This window comes from Bombina bombina, chromosome 1, assembly GCF_027579735.1.
Source record: "Bombina bombina isolate aBomBom1 chromosome 1, aBomBom1.pri, whole genome shotgun sequence".
Classification (NCBI taxonomy): domain Eukaryota; kingdom Metazoa; phylum Chordata; class Amphibia; order Anura; family Bombinatoridae; genus Bombina; species Bombina bombina.
The window spans coordinates 1,345,166,366-1,345,190,785 of NC_069499.1; the positions used below are offsets into that span (position 1 = coordinate 1,345,166,366).

Sequence of the window (24,420 nt, forward strand, 5' to 3'; positions counted from 1 at the left end):
TGGCAGATTAGGGGTTAATAAATGTAGGTAGGTGTCGGCGATGTTAGGGACGACAGATTAGGGGTTAATAAAATTTAACTAGTGTTTGCGAGGCGGGAGTGCAGCGGTTTAGGGGTTAATATATTTATTTCAGTGGCGGCAATGTCCGGTTGGCAGATTAGGGGTTAAAAAACATAATTTATGTAAGAACTTACCTGATAAATTCATTTCTTTCATATTAGCAAGAGTCCATGAGCTAGTGACGTATGGGATATACATTCCTACCAGGAGGGGCAAAGTTTCCCAAACCTCAAAATGCCTATAAATACACCCCTCACCACACCCACAAATCAGTTTAACGAATAGCCAAGAAGTGGGGTGATAAGAAAAAAGTGCGAAAGCATAAAAAATAAGGAATTGGAATAATTGTGCTTTATACAAAAAAATCATAACCACCACAAAAAAGGGTGGGCCTCATGGACTCTTGCTAATATGAAAGAAATGAATTTATCAGGTAAGTTCTTACATAAATTATGTTTTCTTTCATGTAATTAGCAAGAGTCCATGAGCTAGTGACGTATGGGATAATGACTACCCAAGATGTGGATCTTTCCACGCAAGAGTCACTAGAGAGGGAGGGATAAAATAAAGACAGCCAATTCCGCTGAAAAAATAATCCACACCCAAAATAAAGTTTAAATGAAAACATAAGCAGAAGATTCAAACTGAAACAGCTGCCTGAAGTACTTTTCTACCAAAAACTGCTTCAGAAGAAGAAAACACATCAAAATGGTAGAATTTAGTAAAAGTATGCAAAGAAGACCAAGTTGCTGCTTTGCAAATTTGATCAACCGAAGCTTCATTCCTAAACGCCCAGGAAGTAGAAACTGACCTAGTAGAATGAGCTGTAATCCTCTGAGGCGGAGTTATACCCGACTCAACATAGGCATGATGAATTAAAGATTTCAACCAAGATGCCAAAGAAATGGCAGAAGCTTTCTGGCCTTTTCTAGAACCGGAAAAGATGACAAATAGACTAGAAGTCTTTCGGAAAGTCTTAGTAGCTTCAACATAATATTTCAAAGCTCTAACAACATCCAAAGAATGCAATGATTTCTCCTTAGAATTCTTAGGATTAGGGCAAAATGAAGGAACTACAATTTCTCTAATAATGTTGTTGGAATTCACAACCTTAGGTAAAAATTAAAAAGAAGTTCGCAACACAGCCTTATCCTGATGAAAAATCAAAAAAGGAGACTCACAAGAAAGAGCAGACAATTCAGAGACTCTTCTGGCAGAAGAGATGGCCAAAAGTAACAAAACTTTCCAAGAAAGTAATTTAATGTCCAATGAATGCATAGGTTCAAACGGAGGAGCTTGAAGAGCCCCCAGAACCAAATTCAAACTCCAAGGAGGAGAAATTGACTTAATGACAGGTTTAATACGAACCAAGGCTTGTACAAAACAATGAATATCAGGAAGATTAGCAATCTTTCTGTGAAAAAGAACAGAAAGAGCAGAGATTTGACCTTTCAAGGAACTTGCGGACAAACCTTTATCTAAACCATCCTGAAGAAACTGTAAAATTCTCGGAATTCTAAAAGAATGCCAGGAAAAATTATGAGAAAGACACCAAGAAATATAAGTCTTCCAGACTCTATAATATATCTCTCTAGATACAGATTTACGAGCCTGTAACATAGTATTAATCACAGAGTCAGAGAAACCTCTTTGACCAAGAATCAAGCGTTCAATCTCCATACCTTTAAATTTAAGGATTTGAGATCCTGATGGAAAAAAGGACCTTGCGACAGAAGGTCTGGTCTTAACGGAAGAGTCCACGGTTGGCAAGAGGCCATCCGGACAGGATCCGCATACCAAAACCTGTGAGGCCATGCTGGAGCTACCAGCAGAACAAACGAGCATTCCTTCAGAATCTTGGAGATTACTCTGGGAAGAAGAACTAGAGGCGGAAAGATATAGGCAGGATGATACTTCCAAGGAAGTGATAATGCATCTACTGCCTCCGCCTGAGGATCCCGGGATCTGGACAGATACCTGGGAAGTTTCTTGTTTAGATGAGAAGCCATCAGATATATTTCTGGAAGTTCCCACATTTGAACAATCTGAAGAAATACCTCTGGGTGAAGAGACCATTCGCCCGGATGCAACGTTTGGCAACTGAGATAATCCGCTTCCCAATTGTCTATTCCTGGAATATAAACCGCAGAGATTAGACAGGAGCTGGATTCCGCCCAAACCAGAATTCGAGATACTTCTTTCATAGCCAGAGGACTGTGAGTCCCTCCTTGATGATTGATGTATGCCACAGTTGTGACATTGTCTGTCTGAAAACAAATGAACGATTCTCTCTTCAGAAGAGGCCAAGACTGAAGAGCTCTGAAAATTGCACGGAGTTCCAAAATATTGATCGGTAATCTCACCTCCTGAGATTCCCAAACCCCTTGTGCTGTCAGAGACCCCCACACAGCTCCCCAACCTGTAAGACTTGCATCTGTTGAAATTACAGTCCAGGTCGGAAGAACAAAAGAAGCCCCCTGAACTAAACGATGGTGATCTGTCCACCACGTCAGAGAGTGTCGTACAATCGGGTTTAAAGATATTAATTGAGATGTCTTTGTGTAATCCCTGCACCACTGGTTCAGCATACAGAGCTGAAGAGGCCGCATGTGAAAACGAGCAAAGGGGATCGCGTCCGATGCCGCAGTCATAAGACCTAGAATTTCCATGCATAAGGCTACCGAAGGGAAAGATTGTGACTGAAGGTTTCGACAAGCTGATATCAACTTTAGATGTCTCATGTCTATCAAAGATAGAGTCATGGATACTGAATCTATCTGAAAACCTAAAAAGGTTACCTAAGTCTGAGGAATCAATTAACTTTTTGGTAAATTGATCCTCCAACCATGATGTTGAAGAAACAACACAAGTCGATTCGAATGAGATTCTGCTAAATATGAAGACTGAGCAAGTACCAAGATATCGTCCAAATAAGGAATACTACAATACCCTGTTCTCTGATTACAGACAGAAGGGCACCGAGAACCTTCGTAAAAAATTCTTGGAGCTGTAGCTAGGCCAAACGGCAGAGCCACAAACTGGTAATGCTTATCTAGGAAAGAGAATCTCAAAAAATGATAGTGATCTGGATGAATGCAGATATGCATCCTGTAAATCTATAGTAGACATATAATGCCCTTGTTGAACAAAAGGCAGGATAGTCCTTACAGTTACCATTTTGAATGTTGGTATCCTTACATAACGATTCAATATTTTTAGATCCAGAACTGGTCTGAAGGAATTTTCCATCTTTGGTACAATGAAGAGATTTGAATAAAACCCCAGTCCCTGTTCCAGAACTGGAACTGGCAAAATTACTCCAGTCAACTCTAGATCTGAAACACATTTCAGAAATGCTTGAGCCTTCGCTGGGTTTACTGGGACACGGGAAAGAAAAAAATCTCTTTGCAGGAGGCCTTATCTTGAAGCCAATTCTGTACCCTTCTGAAACAATGTTCTGAATCCAAAGATTGTGAACGGAATTGATCCAAATTTCTTAGAAAAAAAGTAATCTGCCCCCTACCAGCTGAGCTGGCATGAGAGCCGCACCTTCATGTGGACTTAGGAGCTGGCTTTGATTTTCTAAAAGGCTTGGATTTATTCCAGACTGGAGATGGTTTCCAAACTGATACCGCTCCTGAGGATGAAGGATCAGGTTTTTGTTCCTTGTTGTGACAAAAGGAATGAAAACGATCATTACCCTGGAAAGAAAGGGAAAGCAGAGTAGACATAGAAGACATAACAGCATTCCAAGTCTTAAGCCATAAAGCTCTTCTAGCTAAAAAAGCTAGAGACATATACCTGACGTCAACTCTAATGATATCAAAGATGGCATTACAAATAAAATTATTAGCATGTTGAAGAAAAAATGCTATGAGAATTATGATCTGTTACTTGTTGCGCTAAAGCTTCTAACCAAAAGATGAAGCTGCAGCAACATCCGCTAAAGATATAGCAGGTCTAAGAAGATTACCTGAACACAAGTAAGCTTTTCTTAGAAAGGATTCAATTTTCCTATCTAAAGGATCCTTAAGGAAGTACCATCTGCCGTAGGAATAGTACGCTTAACAAGAGTAGAGACAGCCCCATCAACTTTAGGGATTTTGTCCCAAAACTCTAATCTGTCAGATGGCACAGGATATAATTGCTTAAAACGTTTAGAAGGAGTAAATGAATTACCCAAATTATTCCATTCCCTGGAAATTACTTCAGAAATAGCACTAGGGACAGGAAAAACTTCTGTAATAACTACAGGAGATTTAAAAAAAACCTTATCTAAACGTTTAGATTTAGTATCAAGAGGACCAGAATCCTCAATTTCTAATGCAATTAGGACTTCTTTAAGTAAAGAACGAATAAATTGATTTTAAATAAATATGAAGATTTATCAGCATCAACCTCTGAGACAGAATCCTCTGAACCAGAAGAACCATTATCAGAATCAGAATGATGATGTTCATTTAAAAATTCATCTGAAAAATTAGAAGTTTTAAAAGACTTTTTACATTTACTAGAAGGAGGAATAACAGACATAGCCTTCTTAATGGATTTAAAAACAAAATCTCTTATGTTATCAGGAACACTCTGAGTATTAGATGTTGACAGAACAGCAACAGGTAATGTAACAGTACTTAAAGGAAATATTATCTGCATAAACAGTTTGTCATGACAAAACAGTACAAACAACAGCTGGAGGAATAGATACCATAAGTTTACAGTAGATACACTTAGCTTTGGTAGCTCCAGCCCCAGGCAGGGATATTCCAGAAGTATCTTCTGACTCAGCTTCAACGTGGGACATCTTGCAATATGTAATAGAAAAAACAACATATAAAGCAAAATTGATCAAATTCCTTAAATGACAGTTTCAGGAATGGGAAAAAAATGCCAGTGAATAAGCTTCTAGCAACCAGAAGCAAAAAATCAATGAGACTTAAATAATGTGGAGACAAAAGTGACACCCATATTTTTTCGCGCCAAAAAAGACGCCCACATTATTTGGCGCCTAAATGCTTTTGGCGCCAAAAACAGAATTTATGCTTACCTGATAAATTACTTTCTCCAACGGTGTGTCCGGTCCACGGCGTCATCCTTACTTGTGGGATATTCTCTTCCCCAACAGGAAATGGCAAAGAGCCCAGCAAAGCTGGTCACATGATCCCTCCTAGGCTCCGCCTTCCCCAGTCATTCGACCGACATAAAGGAGGAATATGCATAGGAGAAATCATATGATACCGTGGTGACTGTAGTTAGAGAAAATAATTCATCAGACCTGATTAAAAAACCAGGGCGGGCCGTGGACCGGACACACCGTTGGAGAAAGTAATTTATCAGGTAAGCATAAATTCTGTTTTCTCCAACATAGGTGTGTCCGGTCCACGGCGTCATCCTTACTTGTGGGAACCAATACCAAAGCTTTAGGACACGGATGATGGGAGGGAGCAAATCAGGTCACCTAGATGGAAGGCACCACGGCTTGCAAAACCTTTCTCCCAAAAATAGCCTCAGAAGAAGCAAAAGTATCAAATTTGTAAAATTTGGTAAAAGTGTGCAGTGAAGACCAAGTCGCTGCCTTACATATCTGATCAACAGAAGCCTCGTTCTTGAAGGCCCATGTGGAAGCCACAGCCCTAGTGGAATGAGCTGTGATTCTTTCAGGAGGCTGCCGTCCGGCAGTCTCATAAGCCAATCGGATGATGCTTTTAAGCCAAAAAGAGAGAGAGGTAGAAGTTGCTTTTTGACCTCTCCTTTTACCAGAATAAACAACAAACAAGGAAGATGTTTGTCTGAAATCCTTTGTAGCCTCTAAATAGAATTTTAGAGCACGAACTACATCCAAATTGTGCAACAAACGTTCCTTCTTTGAAACTGGATTCGGACACAAAGAAGGCACAACTATCTCCTGGTTAATATTTTTGTTAGAAACAACTTTCGGAAGAAAACCAGGTTTAGTACGCAAAACCACCTTATCTGCATGGAACACCAGATAAGGAGGAGAACACTGCAGAGCAGATAACTCTGAAACTCTTCTAGCAGAAGAAATTGCAACCAAAAACAAAACTTTCCAAGATAATAACTTAATATCTACGGAATGTAAGGGTTCAAACGGAACCCCTTGAAGAACTGAAAGAACTAAATTGAGACTCCAAGGAGGAGTCAAAGGTTTGTAAACAGGCTTGATTCTAACCAGAGCCTGAACGAAAGCTTGAACATCTGGCACAGCCGCCAGCTTTTTGTGAAGTAAAACAGATAAAGCAGAAATCTGTCCCTTCAAAGAACTTGCAGATAATCCTTTCTCCAAACCCTCTTGTAGAAAGGATAGAATCTTAGGAATTTTTATCTTGTTCCATGGGAATCCTTTCGATTCGCACCAACAGATATATTTCTTCCATACTTTATGGTAAATTTTTCTAGTTACAGGCTTTCTAGCCTGAATAAGAGTATCAATGACAGAATCTGAGAACCCACGCTTTGATAAAATCAAGCGTTCAATCTCCAAGCAGTCAGTTGGAGTGAGGCCAGATTCGGATGTTCGAACGGACCTTGAACAAGAAGGTCCCGTCTCAAAGGTAGCTTCCATGGTGGAGCCGATGACATATTCACCAGGTCTGCATACCAAGTTCTGCGTGGCCACGCAGGAGCTATCAAGATCACCGAAGCCCTCTCCTGATTGATCCTGGCTACCAGCCTGGGAATGAGAGGAAACGGTGGGAATACATAAGCTAGGTTGAAGGTCCAGGGCGCTACTAGTGCATCTACTAGAGTCGCCTTGGGATCCCTGGATCTGGACCCGTAGCAAGGAACCTTGAAGTTCTGACGAGACGCCATCAGATCCATGTCTGGAATGCCCCATAATTGAGTTATGTGGGCAAAGATTTCCGGATGGAGTTCCCACTCCCCCGGATGAAATGTCTGACGACTCAGAAAATCCGCTTCCCAATTTTCCACTCCTGGGATGTGGATTGCAGACAAGTGGCAGGAGTGAATCTCCGCCCATTGAATTACTTTGGTCACTTCTTCCATCGCCAGGGAACTCCTTGTTCCCCCCTGATGGTTGATATATGCAACAGTCGTCATGTTGTCTGATTGAAACCTTATGAATTTGGCCTCTGCTAGTTGAGGCCAAGCCTTGAGAGCATTGAATATCGCTCTCAGTTCCAGAATGTTTATCGGGAGAAGAGATTCTTCCCGAGACCATAGACCCTGAGCTTTCAGGGGTTTCCAGACCGCGCCCCAGCCCACCAGACTGGCGTCGGTCGTGACAATGACCCACTCTGGTCTGCGGAAGCTCATCCCTTGAGACAGGTTGTCCAGGGTCAGCCACCAACGGAGTGAATCTCTGGTCCCCTGATCTACTTGGATCGTCGGGGACAAGTCCGTATAATCCCCATTCCACTGTCTGAGCATGCACAGTTGTAATGGTCTTAGATGAATTCGCGCAAAAGGAACTATGTCCATTGCCGCAACCATCAAACCTATTACTTCCATGCACTGCGCTATGGAAGGAAGAAGAACAGAATGAAGTACTTGACAAGAGCTTAGAAGTTTTGATTTTCTGGCCTCTGTCAGAAAAATCTTCATTTCTAAGGAGTCTATTATTGTTCCCAAGAAGGGAACTCTTGTTGACGGGAATAGAGAACTTTTTTCTACGTTCACTTTCCACCCGTGAGATCTGAGAAAGGCTAGGACAATGTCCGTATGAGCCTTTGCTTGTGGCAGAGACGACGCTTGAATCAGTATGTCGTCCAAGTAAGGTACTACTGCAATGCCCCTTGGCCTTAGCACCGCTAGAAGGGACCCTAGTACCTTTGTGAAAATTCTTGGAGCAGTGGCTAATCCGAATGGAAGTGCCACAAACTGGTAATGCTTGTCCAGAAAGGCGAACCTTAGGAACCGATGATGTTCCTTGTGGATAGGAATATGTAGATACGCATCCTTTAAATCCACCGTGGTCATGAATTGACCTTCCTGGATGGTAGGAAGAATTGTCCGAATGGTTTCCATTTTGAACGATGGAACCCTGAGAAATTTGTTTAGGATCTTGAGATCCAAAATTGGCCTGAATGTTCCCTCTTTTTTGGGAACTATGAACAGATTGGAGTAAAACCCCATCCCTTGTTCTCCTAATGGAACAGGATGAATCACTCCCATTTTTAACAGGTCTTCTACACAATGTAAGAATGCCTGTCTTTTTATTTGGTCTGAAGACAATTGAGACCTGTGGAACCTTCCCCTTGGGGGTAGTTCCTTGAATTCCAGGAGATAACCTTGAGAAACTATTTCTAGTGCCCAAGGATCCTGAACATCTCTTGCCCAAGCCTGAGCGAAGAGAGAGAGTCTGCCCCCCACCAGATCCGGTCCCGGATCGGGGGCCAGCATCTCATGCTGTCTTAGTAGCGGTAGCAGGCTTCTTGGCCTGCTTACCTTTGTTCCAGCCTTGCATCGGTCTCCAGGCTGGCTTGGTTTGAGAAGAAATACCCTCTTGCTTAGAGGATGTAGAATTTGAGGCTGGTCCGTTTCTGCGAAAGGGACGAAAATTTGTTTTATTTTTAGCCTTAAAAGACCTATCCTGAGGAAGGGCGTGGCCCTTTCCCCCAGTGATGTCTGAAATAATCTCTTTCAAGTCAGGGCCAAACAGCGTTTTCCCCTTGAAAGGGATGTTAAGCAATCTGTTCTTGGAGGACACATCCGCTGACCAAGACTTCAGCCAAAGCGCTCTGCGCGCCACAATAGCAAAACCTGAATTTTTCGCCGCTAATCTAGCTAATTGCAAAGTGGCGTCTAAGGTAAAAGAGTTAGCCAATTTAAGTGCTTGAACTCTGTCCATAACCTCCTCATAAGAAGATGTTTTATTGAGCGACATTTCTAGTTCTTCGAACCAGAAACACGCTGCTGTAGTGACAGGAACAATGCATGAAATTGGTTGTAGAAGGTAACCTTGCTGAACAAACATCTTTTTAAGCAAACCCTCTAATTTTTTATCCATAGGATCTTTGAAAGCACAACTATCTTCTATAGGGATAGTGGTGCGTTTGTTTAGAGTAGAAACCGCCCCCTCGACCTTGGGGACTGTCTGCCATAAGTCCTTCCTGGGGTCGACCATAGGAAATAATTTCTTAAATATAGGGGGAGGGACAAAAGGTATGCCGGGCCTTTCCCATTCTTTATTTACAATGTCCGCCACCCGCTTGGGTATAGAAAAAGCTTCGGGGGGCACCGGGACCTCTAGGAACTTGTCCATCTTACATAATTTCTCTGGAATGACCAAATTGTCACAATCATCCAGAGTAGATAACACCTCCTTAAGCAGAGCGCGGAGATGTTCCAATTTAAATTTGAATGTAATAACGTCAGGTTCAGCTTGTTGAGAAATTTTTCCTGAATCTGAAATTTCTCCCTCAGACAAAACCTCCCTGGCCCCTTCAGACTGGTGTAAGGACATGTCAGAACCATTATCATCAGCGTCCTCATGCTCTTCAGTATCTAAAACAGAGCAGTCGCGCTTTCGCTGATAAGTGGGCATATTGGCTAAAATGTTTTTAATAGAATTATCCATTACAGCCGTTAATTGTTGCATAGTAAGGAGGATTGGCGCACTAGATGAACTAGGGACCTCCTGAGTGGGCAAGACTGGTGTAGACATAGAAGGAGATGATGCAGTACCATGCTTACTCCCCTCACTTAAGGAATCATTTTGGGCAACATTATTATCAGTGGCATCATTGTCCCTACTTTGTTTGTCACATTCATCACATATATTTAAATGGAGAGGAACCTTGGCTTCCGAACATACAGAACATCGTCTATCTGATAGTTCAGACATGTTAATAGGCATAAACTTGATAACAAAACACAAAAAACGTTTTAAAATAAAACCGTTACTGTCACTTTAAATTTTAAACTGAACACACTTTATTACTGAATATGTGCAAAAGTATGAAGGAATTGTTCAAAATTCACCAAAATTCTTAATGTCTTAAAGCCTTAAAAGTATTGCACACCAAATTTGAAAGCTTTAACTCTTAAAATAACGGAACCGGAGCCGTTTTTACATTTAACCCCTATACAGTCCCTGGTATCTGCTTTGCTGAGACCCAACCAAGCCCAGAGGGGAATACGATACCAAATGACGCCTTCAATAAGCTTTTTCAGTGGATCCGAGCTCCTCACACATGCATCTGCATGCCTTGCTTCTCAAAAACAACTGCGCATTAGTGGCGCGAAAATGAGGCTCTGCCTATGACTAGAAAAGGCCCCCAGTGAAAAAGGTGTCCAATACAGTGCCTGCCGTTTTTTTAACAGAATTCCCAAGATTAAAATAACTCTTCAAAGTTATAAACCATTAAATATGCTTATAAAGTAATCGTTTTAGCCCTGAAAAATGTCTACCAGTCTTTAAAGCCCTTGTGAAGCCCTTTATTCTTATATTTAAAACTAAGAAAATGGCTTACCGGATCCCATAGGGAAAATGACAGCTTCCAGCATTACCAAGTCTTGTTAGAAATGTGTCATACCTCAAGCAGCAAAAGTCTGCTCACTGTTTCCCCCAACTGAAGTTAATTCATCTCAACAGTCCTGTGTGGAAACAGCCATCGATTTTAGTAACGGTTGCTAAAATCATTTTCCTCTTACAAACAGAAATCTTCATCTCTTTTCTGTTTCAGAGTAAATAGTACATACCAGCACTATTTTAAAATAACAAACTCTTGATTGAAGAATAAAAACTACATTTAAACACCAAAAAACTCTTAGCCATCTCCGTGGAGATGTTGCCTGTGCAACGGCAAAGAGAATGACTGGGGAAGGCGGAGCCTAGGAGGGATCATGTGACCAGCTTTGCTGGGCTCTTTGCCATTTCCTGTTGGGGAAGAGAATATCCCACAAGTAAGGATGACGCCGTGGACCGGACACACCTATGTTGGAGAAAATGACGCCACATCCGGAACGCCGACACTTTTGGCGCAAAAGAACGTCAAAAATGACGCCACATCCGGAACGCCGACACTTTTGGCGCAAAAGAACGTCAAAAATGACGCAACTTCCGGCGACACGTATGACGCCGGAAACAGAAAATAATTTTTGCGCCAAAAAAGTCCTCGCCAAGAATGACGCAATAAAATGAAGCATTTTCAGCCCCCGCGAGCCTAACAGCCCACAGGGAAAGTCAAATTTTTAAGGTAAGAAAAAAATGAATTATTCATATGCATTATCCCAAATATGAAACTGATTGTCTGAAATAAGGAATGTTGAACATCCTGAGTCAAGGCAAATAAATGTTTGAATACATATATTTAGAACTTTATATAAAAAGTGCCCAACCATAGCTTAGAGTGTCACAGAAAATAAGACTTATTTACCCCAGGACACTCATCTACATGTAGTAGAAAGCCAAACCAGTACTGAAACGAGAATCAGTAGAGGAAATGGTATATATAAGAGTATATCGTCGATCTGAAAAGGGAGGTAAGAGATGAATCTCTACGACCGATAACAGAGAACCTATGAAATAGACCCCGTAGAAGGAGATCACTGCATTCAAATAGGCAATACTCTCCTCACATCCCTCTGACATTCACTGCACGCTGAGAGGAAAACCGGGCTCCAACCTGCTGCGGAGCGCATATCAACGTAGAATCTAGCACAAACTTACTTCACCACCTCCATAGGAGGCAAAGTTTGTAAAACTGATTTGTGGGTGTGGTGAGGGGTGTATTTATAGGCATTTTGAGGTTTGGGAAACTTTGCCCCTCCTGGTAGGAATGTATATCCCATACGTCACTAGCTCATGGACTCTTGCTAATTACATGAAAGAAACTTTATTTTAGTGTTTCCAATGGGGGGGGGGGGGGCTTGGTTTAGGGGTTAATAGGTAGTTTATTGGTGTAAGTGTACTTTTTAGCACTTTAGTTAAGAGTTTTATGTTACGGCGTTAGCCCATAAAACTCTTAACTACTGACTTTTAAATGCGGTAGAAGTCTTGAGAGGAGAGGGTCTACCGCTCACTTCTTCCAAGACTCGTAATACCAGCGTTAGGCAAATCCCATTAAAAAGATAGGATACGCAATTGACGTAAGGGGATTTGCGGTATGCTCGAGTCGCGGAAGAAAAGTGAGCGGTACACCTGTACCTGCCAGACTCGTAATACCAGTGGGCGTTAAAAAGCAGCGTTGGGACCTCTCAACGCTGCTTTTTAAGGCTAACGCAAGACTCGTAATCTAGCCGATTGTTTCTCTGAATATTCTAGTACCAATTATATATATATATATATATATATATATATATATATATATATATATATATATATATATATATATATAGGCTTATAATTAACTAATTAGCACTGAATAATTTTCTCTACTTGCCAAACACTAAACCACCATATTTAGGGCTAGGTTACAAGTTGCGCACTAATTATAGCTTGTGAGCTATATAGGGTATTTCTCTGCTTTTTTAGCTAAACGGAAGTAGAACACGTATTGAGTACAATCAAATGAAACACGCGTCGTGTTTAGCACGACTTCCGAGCACTGGTTAACTGTTACGTGAGACAAAAAAGTTACACAAAAAACATCAAAAATACATTTAACTGTACAGTTACATTCATATTAACATAAACATTATTAAAAATTGCATTCTAAAGTTATAAGTGCTCAAAGATATGAGGTATCAGGTGTTAGAAAAAAAGGCCCGCAAAGAGCTTTAACATAGAGATACATACATATACATGTCTAAAGATGTGTGTGTGTGTGTGTATGTATATATATATATGTATTTACAAAAAAAGTACATTGTTCTGTATGTGAAGAACATTGGAATGTGACATTTTCACACTTCCTGTCGGGTTAGCGTGCGAGTATAGGTGTTTTGTTTTTTTTAGTTTGCGCTCTCCATTGACTTCTATGGGAAGAAGTTAATACTGTCGCTATTAATCTTTAGCAAGCATCAAGTTTCACTCACACGCAAACTTTTTACTTTGAGTTTGTAATACAAGCGCAACTTGATACATGCAAAAGGCCTTCGTCTAACTATGTTAGCGCATGAATGGGAGTGCTAAATAGCACACCACTGGTAATCTAGCACTTAGTTTGTGCAAATTATAGTTTAAAATATTTTCTGCCTTTCAAGTGTCAAACTGATGGCTGAAACTTTTGTGATCATGTATTCTCTGCAGCCTGTGTCTTGTCACATATCACACCAGGGACAAAGGTATTACTTACGTCATGTTTTGAGGGAGCAACGAAATTCAAATAACTGTCCACATTGTAATAGATGGAAAAGGCATGTTCCATGATCTCCTGGTGACAAGAAGGAATTAAGTTAGGATTGAACAGAATCTTTAGTAATCAGCTCCAGCTAAGAAGTGTCTCTAATATCAATATACAATCTAAAAAAAAGATCAGTATTGCCATTTAAACCTTTTAAAAAGATTATTATAGCCATTTAGACATTTATATTTATTATAACATTTTGGGACAGTGACCTAAGGAGCAGGCATGAGTAGTGAGTTTCTAGCATACATTGCAAAAACTCTGTATTCCACGCATGTGGTATTCTTTATCTAAAGTATTCCAATACATAAGTAATATGGCTGCTTGAATTAGTAACTATATGAATTACAAATACAATTTTACAGCATAATCTGGTTTACTAATACTCAGATTGTGTAAACAGGCAAAAGAAATTGTCTTTCTGGAGAAGGATTCAACAAGGCTTTCCAGGCCCCAAAGCAGAAACAGCAGAAACACAGCAAATGAAAAAAGTAAATTTATGCTTACCTGATAAATTAATTTCTTTTACGATATGACGAGTCCACGGATTTGATCCTTATTTGTGGGATATTAACCTCCTGCTAACAGGAAGTGGCACCACCTCCGTCAAAAATATTTTTATAGCTACCGAGTCTATCAGAGTTCCCAAGAAAGGAACCCTTGTCTGTGGGACAAGTGAACTATTCTCTATGTTCACCTTCCAGCGGTGAGTTCTCAGAAAAGACAACACTGTGTCCGTGTGAGATTTTGTCAGATGATATGTTGACGCCTGGATCAGAATATCGTCCAGATAAGGCGCCACCGCTATGCCTCGTGGTCTGAGAACCGCCAAAAGAGACCCTAGAACCTTTGTGAAGATTCTAGGTGCTGTGGCCAACCCGAAGGGAAGAGCCACGAACTGATAATGTTTGTCCAAGAAGGCAAACCTTAGAAACTGATGATGATCCTTGTGGATAGGAATATGAAAGTAAGCATCCTTCAAGTCCACGATAGTCATATATTGACCCTCCTGGATCATTGGTAAAATTGTTCGTATCATCTCCATCTTGAATGATGGAACTCTTAGGCCTAGATTTAGAGTTCGGCGGTAGCCGTCAAAACCAGCGTTAGAGGCTCCTAACGCTGGTTTTGGCCGCCCGCTGGTATTTGGAGTCAGTGATTAAAGGGTCTAACGCTCACTTTTCAGCCGCGACTTTTCCATACCGCAGATCCCCCTACGCCATTTGCGTAGCCTATCTTTTCAATGGGATCTTTCTAACGCCGGTATTTAGAGTCGTTTCTGCAGTGAGCGTTAGAGCTCTAACGACAAGATTCCAGCCGCCTGAAAATAGCAGGAGTTAAGAGCTTTCTGGCTAACGCCGGTTTATAAAGCTCTTAACTACTGTACCCTAAAGTACACTAACACCCATAAACTACCTATGTACCCCTAAACCGAGGTCCCCCCACATCGCCGCCACTCGATTAAAATTTTTAACCCCTAATCTGCCGACCGCCACCTACGTTATACTTATGTACCCCTAATCTGCTGCCCCTAACACCGCCGACCCCTGTATTATATCTATTAACCCCTAACTTGCCCCCCACAACGTCGCCGCAAGCTACTTAAAATAATTAACCCCTAATCTTCCGACCGCAAATCGCCGCCACCTACGTTATCCCTATGTACCCCTAATCTGCTACCCCTAACATCGCCGACCCCTATGTTATATTTATTAACCCCTAATCTGCCCCCCTCAACGTCGCCGACACCTACCTACACTTATTAACCCCTAATCTGCCGAGCGGACCTGAGCGCTACTATAATAAAGTTATTAACCCCTAATCCGCCTCACTAACCCTATCATAAATAGTATTAACCCCTAATCTGCCCTCCCTAACATCGCCGACACCTACCTTCAATTATTAACCCCTAATCTGCCGACCGGAGCTCACCGCTATTCTAATAAATGTATTAACCCCTAAAGCTAAGTCTAACCCTAACACTAACACCCCCCTAAGTTAAATATAATTTTTATCTAACGAAATTAATTAACTCTTATTAAATAAATAATTCCTATTTAAAGCTAAATACTTACCTGTAAAATACATCCTAATATAGCTACAATATAAATTATAATTATATTATAGCTATTTTAGGATTAATATTTATTTTACAGGCAACTTTGTAATTATTTTAACCAGGTACAATAGCTATTAAATAGTTAAGAACTATTTAATAGTTACCTAGTTAAAATAATAACAAATTTACCTGTAAAATAAATCCTAACCTAAGATATAATTAAACCTAACACTACCCTATCAATAAAATAATTAAATAAACTACCTACAATTACCTACAATTAACCTAACACTACACTATCAATAAATTAATTAAACACAATTGCTACAAATAAATACAATTAAATAAACTATCTAAAGTACAAAAAATAAAAAAGAACTAAGTTACAGAAAATAATAAAATATTTACAAACATAAGAAAAATATTACAACAATTTTAAACTAATTACACCTACTCTAAGCCCCCTAATAAAATAACAAAGCCCCCCAAAATAAAAAATTCCCTACCCTATTCTAAAATACAAATATTACAAGCTCTTTTACCTTACCAGCCCTGAACAGGGCCCTTTGCGGGGCATGCCCCAAGAATTTCAGCTCTTTTGCCTGTAAAAAAAAACATACAATACCCCCCCCCCCAACATTACAACCCACCACCCACATACCCCTAATCTAACCCAAACCCCCCTTAAATAAACCTAACACTACCCCCCTGATGATCTTCCTACCTTGTCTTCACCATGCCAGGTTCACCGATCCGTCCTGGCTCCAAGATCTTCATCCAACCCAAGCGGGGGCTAGACATCCACTGAAGAAGTCCAGAAGAGGGTCCAAAGTCTTCCTCCTATCCGGCAAGAAGAGGACATCCGGACCGGCAAACATCTTCTCCAAGCGGCATCTTCTATCTTCTTCCATCCGATGACGACCGGCTCCATCTTGAAGACCTCCAGCGCGGATCCATCCTCTTCTTCCGACGACTAGACGACGAATGACGGTTCCTTTAAGGGACGTCATCCAAGATGGCGTCCCTCGAATTCCGATTGGCTGATAGGATTCTATCAGCCAATCGGAATTAAGGTAGGAATTTTCTGATTGGCTGATGGACCTGGTTTCATATCATCGATATATAGATGATATTTTGATGGTATGGAAGGGCACAAGAGAAGACCTGGAACATACAATTGTGGTTATGAACAATAATATTCATAATCTCAAATTCACCTATGAAATTAGTAACTCAGAGATCACATTTCTAGATCTTAGGATCACAGTCGAAAACAACAAAATTAAAACATCAACATATTTTAAACCTGTGGACTGTAGTCATTATATACACATCAACAGCTGCCACCATTCCAGGTGGAAAAGGAACATCCCCAAGGGGCAGCTACTCAGACTAAAAAAGAATTGCTCGGACCCTGAACTATGGGAGACACAAGCCAAGACTCTCAAAGCACGCTTCATAGAAAGAGGTTATGAGGAAGAAGTGATCGATAAAGAGATTGAAGAAGTCCGAAAACGGGATCGTAAGGAACTGCTCCAATATAAAGACAAGAGAAATAAGACATCAAATGACAAGAATACTATTGATGTAGCATTCATCACGCAATACTGTGAGAACCGACATCTAATAGAAAGAATAATTGAGAAAAATTGGCCGCTATTGAAGAATGACGACACCATAGGGGAAATACTGGCAGACAAACCAAAATTCATCTATAGGAAATCAGACGACTTAAGGAACATGCTATCACCTAGTGTTCCACGCTCAAGAGCAACAGGAACACAAGATGTCTTTGGCAAAATAATCAAAGGTTTTTTCCCTTGCATAAATTGCAAAGCGTGTAAAAGAGGTCTTAAGATTAAGAAATTTAAATCTAATCACTCTAAGAAGGAACATCTAATTAAAGACCTAATAAAATGTACCAGCAAAGGTGTAATATACGTAATCCAATGCAGCTGTGGATTGCAATATGTAGGCCAAACCTCAAGATTACTAAAAGACAGGATTCGAGAACACATCTTACAAGTCGAACACGGCAACACTGAAACTGCCATGTATAAACATTTCACCACTCACCATAAATGCAGTCTCAAAGATTTCAACTATTATGGAATCCAACGAGTAAAACCAAATTGGAGAGGTGGTGATTATGAAAGGAGACTTCTTGTAGCTGAATCAAGATGGATCTACGAACTTGACTGTCTTTACCCAAAGGGCCTCAATAATAAGGAGGACTTATCCCATCTATTACATTTGAAATAAATGACTTTATATACTCAACACCTGTCACACTTTTTAATAAGCACGGACATTTATATGAAGAGGTTATTCCCCCTATCCTCATAAACTTACCAGAAGTCCAGGTCTTAATAACTTCACCAGTATATAATACTATAGTATATATAGTCCTCCTTTTAGAATAATTATTCCTATATAATCCCCCTATTCTTGCCATTGTTTGGAGCTAATGTTTTCATAATTATATTATATTGATCTCTTCTTTATTATTATATTAATTATATTATATTGATTTCTTTATTATTGTCTAGCAGTCTGGATTTACTAAAATCTTTATCGTGAATACCGTATGAACAGATAATAATTATACATTAACAGACAGGTCATAATTAAGAAGACCCATCCACACTTCTAATTATGTATAGGATTCATACTTACAGAACCCTTATATATAATTGATATCTAGGTCCTATCATTTTCTAATAAGAATATATACAAGATACAGATACTACATCATAGGTTCACGGGAAGAGATTTATCTTTAAGACCAGGTGGAAGATTACATATTTTACAAAAAGGGATCAAATACCAATGGTAAAACGTTTTTAATCAGTACCATAATTACTAATAGCAGATGATATATACTAATTAATCGATAGTAACAAGAGCCACAATACACCTTCTCCGTTTTGTTCCCAATATAAGAGAAGTGCACTGATTAATACACCAGACACATGTTTACCCCCTCATAGGTTTGTTCCGGTTTTGACGAATTATACCAACTTCCGGTTTTTCGTCAACTTCCGGTTTCGTCAACATCCGGTTTCTATCAACTTCCGGTTTAGCGGCGGAACCGGATATCCGGTTTTTTAGCGCAATAAGGCAACTAGCAATGTTATAGGTATTAAGATATACACTCAGTCTTACAGAAACACCTATATATGATGGCACTACAAGTTGACCACTATAATATGACAGGATGGGCCAAATTAATTATTTTAATATCAGAAAGGGATATACCCAATCTCATTAACAACTATCATTCCCCACTTCCGGTTGAATTCTACTTCCGGTTCATAAGGTCATTTTTTGGCGCAATTGGGGCAATTTTTGGCGCAATTTTTCAATCCAAACAGGTATATAACAAGCTTTCTCACCAACCATATATCAGTCTTGAAAAAGGCCCTATTGGTGGGCCGAAACGCGTTGGCATATATGGTGAGTTTTAATCCTATAATTGCAAGCATATTTTAAGCACTACTACTCTATGTTGTATTTTTTCTTTTTTCACAGGTATTGGATTTTCTATTTTTTCACAGGATTGTTTATTGGATTTTCTATTTTTTCACAGGATTGTTTTTTGGTTTTTTAGTTTCTCATATTTTTATGAAGCTTATTTTCTATGAAGTTTGTTTACATATTTTTTGATCACTCTTTCTGATATATGACATTTTTGCTTTGTTTTTATTGGATCTTTTACTGTTGGAACACTTTTTATTATTATCACAATATTTGATCTACATACGTACTTTTGGATTGACATTTGGATCACGAGGACATTTTAATTTATTTATATAGATTGTTTTTCATTGGATTTTTGACACATATATTTTTCATTTCTTATTTTTTATTGACATTTCCATATACTTTTTTCACCGGATTCCCTTCTCACTGGACTTCCAATCTATTGTATTTTTTCTATTTTTTCTATATGTTTTTATACATGTTTGATACATAATTTCCACTGTATATCGCATTGATTTTTACTAGACATCGCACATAGTCACTTATTGTATTTATTGTATTTCATTTATATTACTTTACTGTTTTTACTTTTCTATTTGTCTTTGCATCAACATTAATGGCATTTTTGGATCATTTCTATTGCAATTGGTTTTATTGCAATCGTTTTTATTAAGTATCATTGTCCTTGCATCAATATTAATGCCATTGTTAGATCATTTTTATTGTTATTGTTTTAATTAAGTATCATGGATCCATATACTTTTATGCTTTTTTAACCTGTGATTTTCTGCTGTTATTATATGTGATATTAAACCTGTTAAACTGTATTATTTAAAGATCCCATTATTATACCATGGTAGGATTCTTATAGTGTACATACTGACACTTTTAGTCTATAACCTATAGTGTACAAACTGACACTATTAGTATATACCCTATATTTAGACCTAGCCTTTCAGTAGGCGCTCCTAACACACCCCTTCTCTTTGTTCCTTTTTTTTGGGTATCTAGAGACCCAATTGTTATAGGAGCCTTGGTCTTGATAGTTAGCGCCGTCGGACAGATTACACTTTTGCATTTATTTAAGGGGGGTTTGGGTTAGATTAGGGGTATGTGGGTGGTGGGTTGTAATGTTGGGGGGGGGGGTATTGTATGTTTTTTTTTACAGGCAAAAGAGCTGAAATTCTTGGGGCATGCCCCGCAAAGGGCCCTGTTCAGGGCTGGTAAGGTAAAAGAGCTTGTAATATTTGTATTTTAGAATAGGGTAGGGAATTTTTTATTTTGGGGGGCTTTGTTATTTTATTAGGGGGCTTAGAGTAGGTGTAATTAGTTTAAAATTGTTGTAATATTTTTCTTATGTTTGTAAATATTTTATTATTTTCTGTAACTTAGTTCTTTTTTATTTTTTGTACTTTAGATAGTTTATTTAATTGTATTTATTTGTAGCAATTGTGTTTAATTAATTTATTGATAGTGTAGTGTTAGGTTAATTGTAGGTAATTGTAGGTAGTTTATTTAATTATTTTATTGATAGGGTAGTGTTAGGTTTAATTATATCTTAGGTTAGGATTTATTTTACAGGTAAATTTGTTATTATTTTAACTAGGTAACTATTAAATAGTTCTTAACTATTTAATAGCTATTGTACCTGGTTAAAATAATTACAAAGTTGCCTGTAAAATAAATATTAATCCTAAAATAGCTATAATATAATTATAATTTATATTGTAGCTATATTAGGATGTATTTTACAGGTAAGTATTTAGCTTTAAATAGGAATTATTTATTTAATAAGAGTTAATTTATTTCGTTAGATAAAAATTATATTTAACTTAGGGGGGTGTTAGTGTTAGGGTTAGACTTAGCTTTAGGGGTTAATACATTTATTAGAATAGCGGTGAGCTCCGGTCGGCAGATTAGGGGTTAATAATTGAAGGTAGGTGTCGGCGATGTTAGGGAGGGCAGATTAGGGGTTAATACTATTTATGATAGGGTTAGTGAGGCGGATTAGGGGTTAATAACTTTATTATAGTAGCGCTCAGGTCCGCTCGGCAGATTAGGGGTTAATAAGTGTAGGTAGGTGTCGGCGACGTTGAGGGGGGCAGATTAGGGGTTAATAAATATAACATAGGGGTCGGCGATGTTAGGGGTAGCAGATTAGGGGTACATAGGGATAACGTAGGTGGCGGCGGTTTACGGAGCGGCAGATTAGGGGTTAAAAGTGTAATGCAGGGGTCAGCGATAGCGGGGGCGGCAGATTAGGGGTTAATAAGTGTAAGGTTAGGGGTGTTTAGACTCGGGGTACATGTTAGAGTGTTAGGTGCAGACGTAGGAAGTGTTTCCCCATAGGAAACAATGGGGCTGCGTTAAGAGCTGAACGCTGCTTTTTTGCAGGTGTTAGGGTTTTTTTTCAGCTGAAACTGCCCCATTGTTTCCTATGGGAGAATCGTGCACGAGCACGTTTTTGATGCCGGCCGCGTCCGTAAGCAACTCTGGTATCGAGAGTTGCATTTGCGGTAAATATGCTCTACGCTCCTTTTTTGGAGCCTAACGCAGCATTTGTTTGAACTCTCGATACCAGAGTTAAATTTATGGTGCGGCCAGAAAAAAACCCGCGGAGCGTTAACAGCCCTTTTACCGCCGAACTCCAAATCTAGGCCTTTGAAATTTGTTTAGACACTTGAGGTCTAAGATGGGTCTGAGCGTTCCCTCTTTTTTGGGAACCACAAATAGGTTTGAGTAAAACCCCTGTCCCTGTTCCAATTTTGGAACTGGACAAATTACTCCCATAGTACAAAGGTCTTTTACACAGCGTAAGAACGCCTCTCTTTTTATCTGGTTTGCAGATATCTTTGAAAGATGGAATCTCCCTCTTGGGAGAAAGTCCTTGAATTCCAATTGATAACTGTGGGTCACTATTTCTAGTGCCCAGAGGTCCTGAACATCTCTTGCCCAAGCCTGGGCAAAGAAAGAAAGTCTGCCCCTACTAGATCCGATCCCGGATCGGGGGCCGCCCCTTCATGCTGTCTTAGGAGCAGCAGCAGGCTTTTTGGATTGTTTACCCTTATTCCAGTTCTGATTGGGTCTCCAGACTGACTTAGAATGGGTAAAATTCCCTTCCTGCTTTGTGGAAGAAGAAGCGGGGGTCCTCCTTTAAAGTTCCGAAAGGAACGAAAATTATTCCGTTTACCCCTCATTTTAACCGACTTATCCTGAGGTAAGGCATGGCCTTTACCTCCTGTAATGTCAGAAATGATTTCCTTCAATTCTGGCCCAAAAAGGGTCTTACCTTTAAAGGGAATAGCTAAAAGCTTATGTTTTGATGACACATCAGCAGACCAAGATTTGAGCCACAATGCTCTACGTGCTAAAATAGCAAATCCTGCATTCTTTGCCGCTAATTTACCAATTTGAAAAGCGGCATCAGTAATAAAAGAATTATCTAGCTTGAGAGCCTTAATTCTATCTAAGATGTCATCTAATGGAGTCTCAACCTTAAAAGACTCTTCTAGAGCCTCAAACCAAAAAGCTGCTGCAGTAGTTACTGGAACAATGCAAGCCGTAGGTTGTAAAAGAAACCCCTAATTAACAAATAATTTCTTTAGTAGACCCTCTAATTTCTTATCGATAGGGTCTTTGAAAACACAACTATCCTCAATGGCTATAGTAGTACGCTTAGCTAGGGTAGATATAGCTCCCTCTACCTTAGGGACCGTTTGCCATGAGTCCCGAATGGTATCTGATATGGGAAACATTTTCTTAAAATTAGGAGGGGGAGAAAACCTGGTCTATCCCATTCCTTTCTTATAGTTTCCGAAATTCTCTTAGGAACCGGAAAAACATCAGTGTAAGTATGTACTTCCAGAAATTACTGCACCCAGAAGTAAGGGCAGAAGCTGTATATATAGCTCCTCCCTTCCCTCCACACCCAGTCAGTCGACCAAAGGTTTTAGGAAGAGAAAGGAAAAGCTAAAAGGTGCAGAGGTGACTGAAGTTGTAAATAAAAAATATAATCTGTCTTAAAATGACAGGGAGGGCCGTGGACTCATCGTATCGTGGAAAAAATCAATTTATCAGGTAAGCATAGATTTCCTTTTCTTCTACAAGATACGACAAGTCCACGGATTTCATCCTTACTTGTGGGATACAATACCAAAGCTACAGGACACGGATGAAAGGGAGGGATAAGACAGAGACCTAAACGGAAGGCACCACTGCTTGAAGAACTTTTCTCCCAAAAACAGCCTCAGAAGAAGCAAAAGTATCAAATTTGGAAAATTTGGAAAAAGTGTGAAGGGACGACCAAGTCGCAGCCTTACAAATCTGTTCAACAGAAGCATCGTTTTTAAAGGCCCATGTGGAAGCCACAGCCCTAGTAGAATGAGCCGTAATTCTTTCAGGAGGCTGCTGTCCAGCAGTCTCATATGCCAGACGGATGATACTCCTTAGCCAAAAAGAAAGAGAGGTAGCCGTAGCTTTCTGACCCCTACACTTTCCAGAATAAACAATGAATAATGAAGATGATTGACGGAAATCCTTAGTCGCCTGTAAGTAAAACTTCAAGGCACGGACCACGATCAGGTTATGTAACAGACGCTCCTTCTTAGAAGAAGGATTAGGACACAAGGAAGGAACAACAATTTCCTGATTAATATTCTTATTTGAAACAACCTTAGGAAGAAATCCAGGTTTAGTACGTAAAACCACCTTATCAGAATGAAATATAAGATAAGGCGAATCGCATTGTAACGCTGAAAGCTCAGAAACTCTTCGAGCAGAAGAAATAGCAACTAAAAACAGAACTTTCCAAGATAACAATTTAATATCTGTGGAATGCATGGGTTCAAACGGAACCCCTTGAAGAACTCGAAGAACTAAATTCAATCCTTCTTGGAGAAAGGACAGAATCCTGGGAATCCTAACTTTACTCCATGAGTAACCCTTGGATTCACACCAATAAAGATATTTACGCCATATCTTATGATAGATTTTTCTAGTGACAAGCTTTCGAGCCTGTATCAAAGTATTGATGACCGAATCAGAGAATCCTCGCTTAGATAAAATCAAGCGTTCAATCTCCAAACAGTCAGCTGCAGAGAAATTAGATTTGGATGTTGGAAAGGACCTTGAATGAGAAGGTCCTGTCTCAAAGGAAGTTTCCACGGTGGCAGAGAGGACATGTCCACTAGATCCGCATACCAAGTCCTGCGTGGCCACGCAGGAGCTATCAGGATTACTGAAGCTCTCTCCTGTTTGATTCGAGCAATCACGCGTGGAAGGAGAGTAAACAGTGGAAACACATAAGCTAGGCTGAACGACCAAGGCACTGCAAAGGCATCTATCAGTTCGGCCTGGGGATCCCTCGACCTGGCTCCGTAACGTGGAAGCTTGGCATTCTGACGAGATGCCATCAGATCCAGTTACGGTCTGCCCCACTGGCGAATCAATGAAGCAAACACCTCCGGATGGAGTTCCCACTCCCCTGGATGAAAAGTCTGACGACTTAGAAAATCCGCTTCCCAGTTTTCTACTTCCGGGATGTAAATTGCC

At 39.8% G+C, this 24,420-nt stretch overlaps 1 protein-coding gene across 3 annotated transcripts in view; it reads right to left on the reverse strand.

Moving 5' to 3' along the window:
• The window catches only part of ELMO3 (engulfment and cell motility 3), a 345,089-nt gene that overhangs the window by 6,528 nt on the left and 314,141 nt on the right, over positions 1 to 24,420 (reverse strand). For all 3 annotated transcript variants that reach the window (XM_053702885.1, XM_053702894.1, XM_053702901.1), the window contains exon 20: positions 13,278 to 13,355. In XM_053702885.1, coding sequence (XP_053558860.1) covers positions 13,278 to 13,355 — 78 coding nt within the window. The remainder of the gene's footprint in view (positions 1 to 13,277; positions 13,356 to 24,420) is intronic.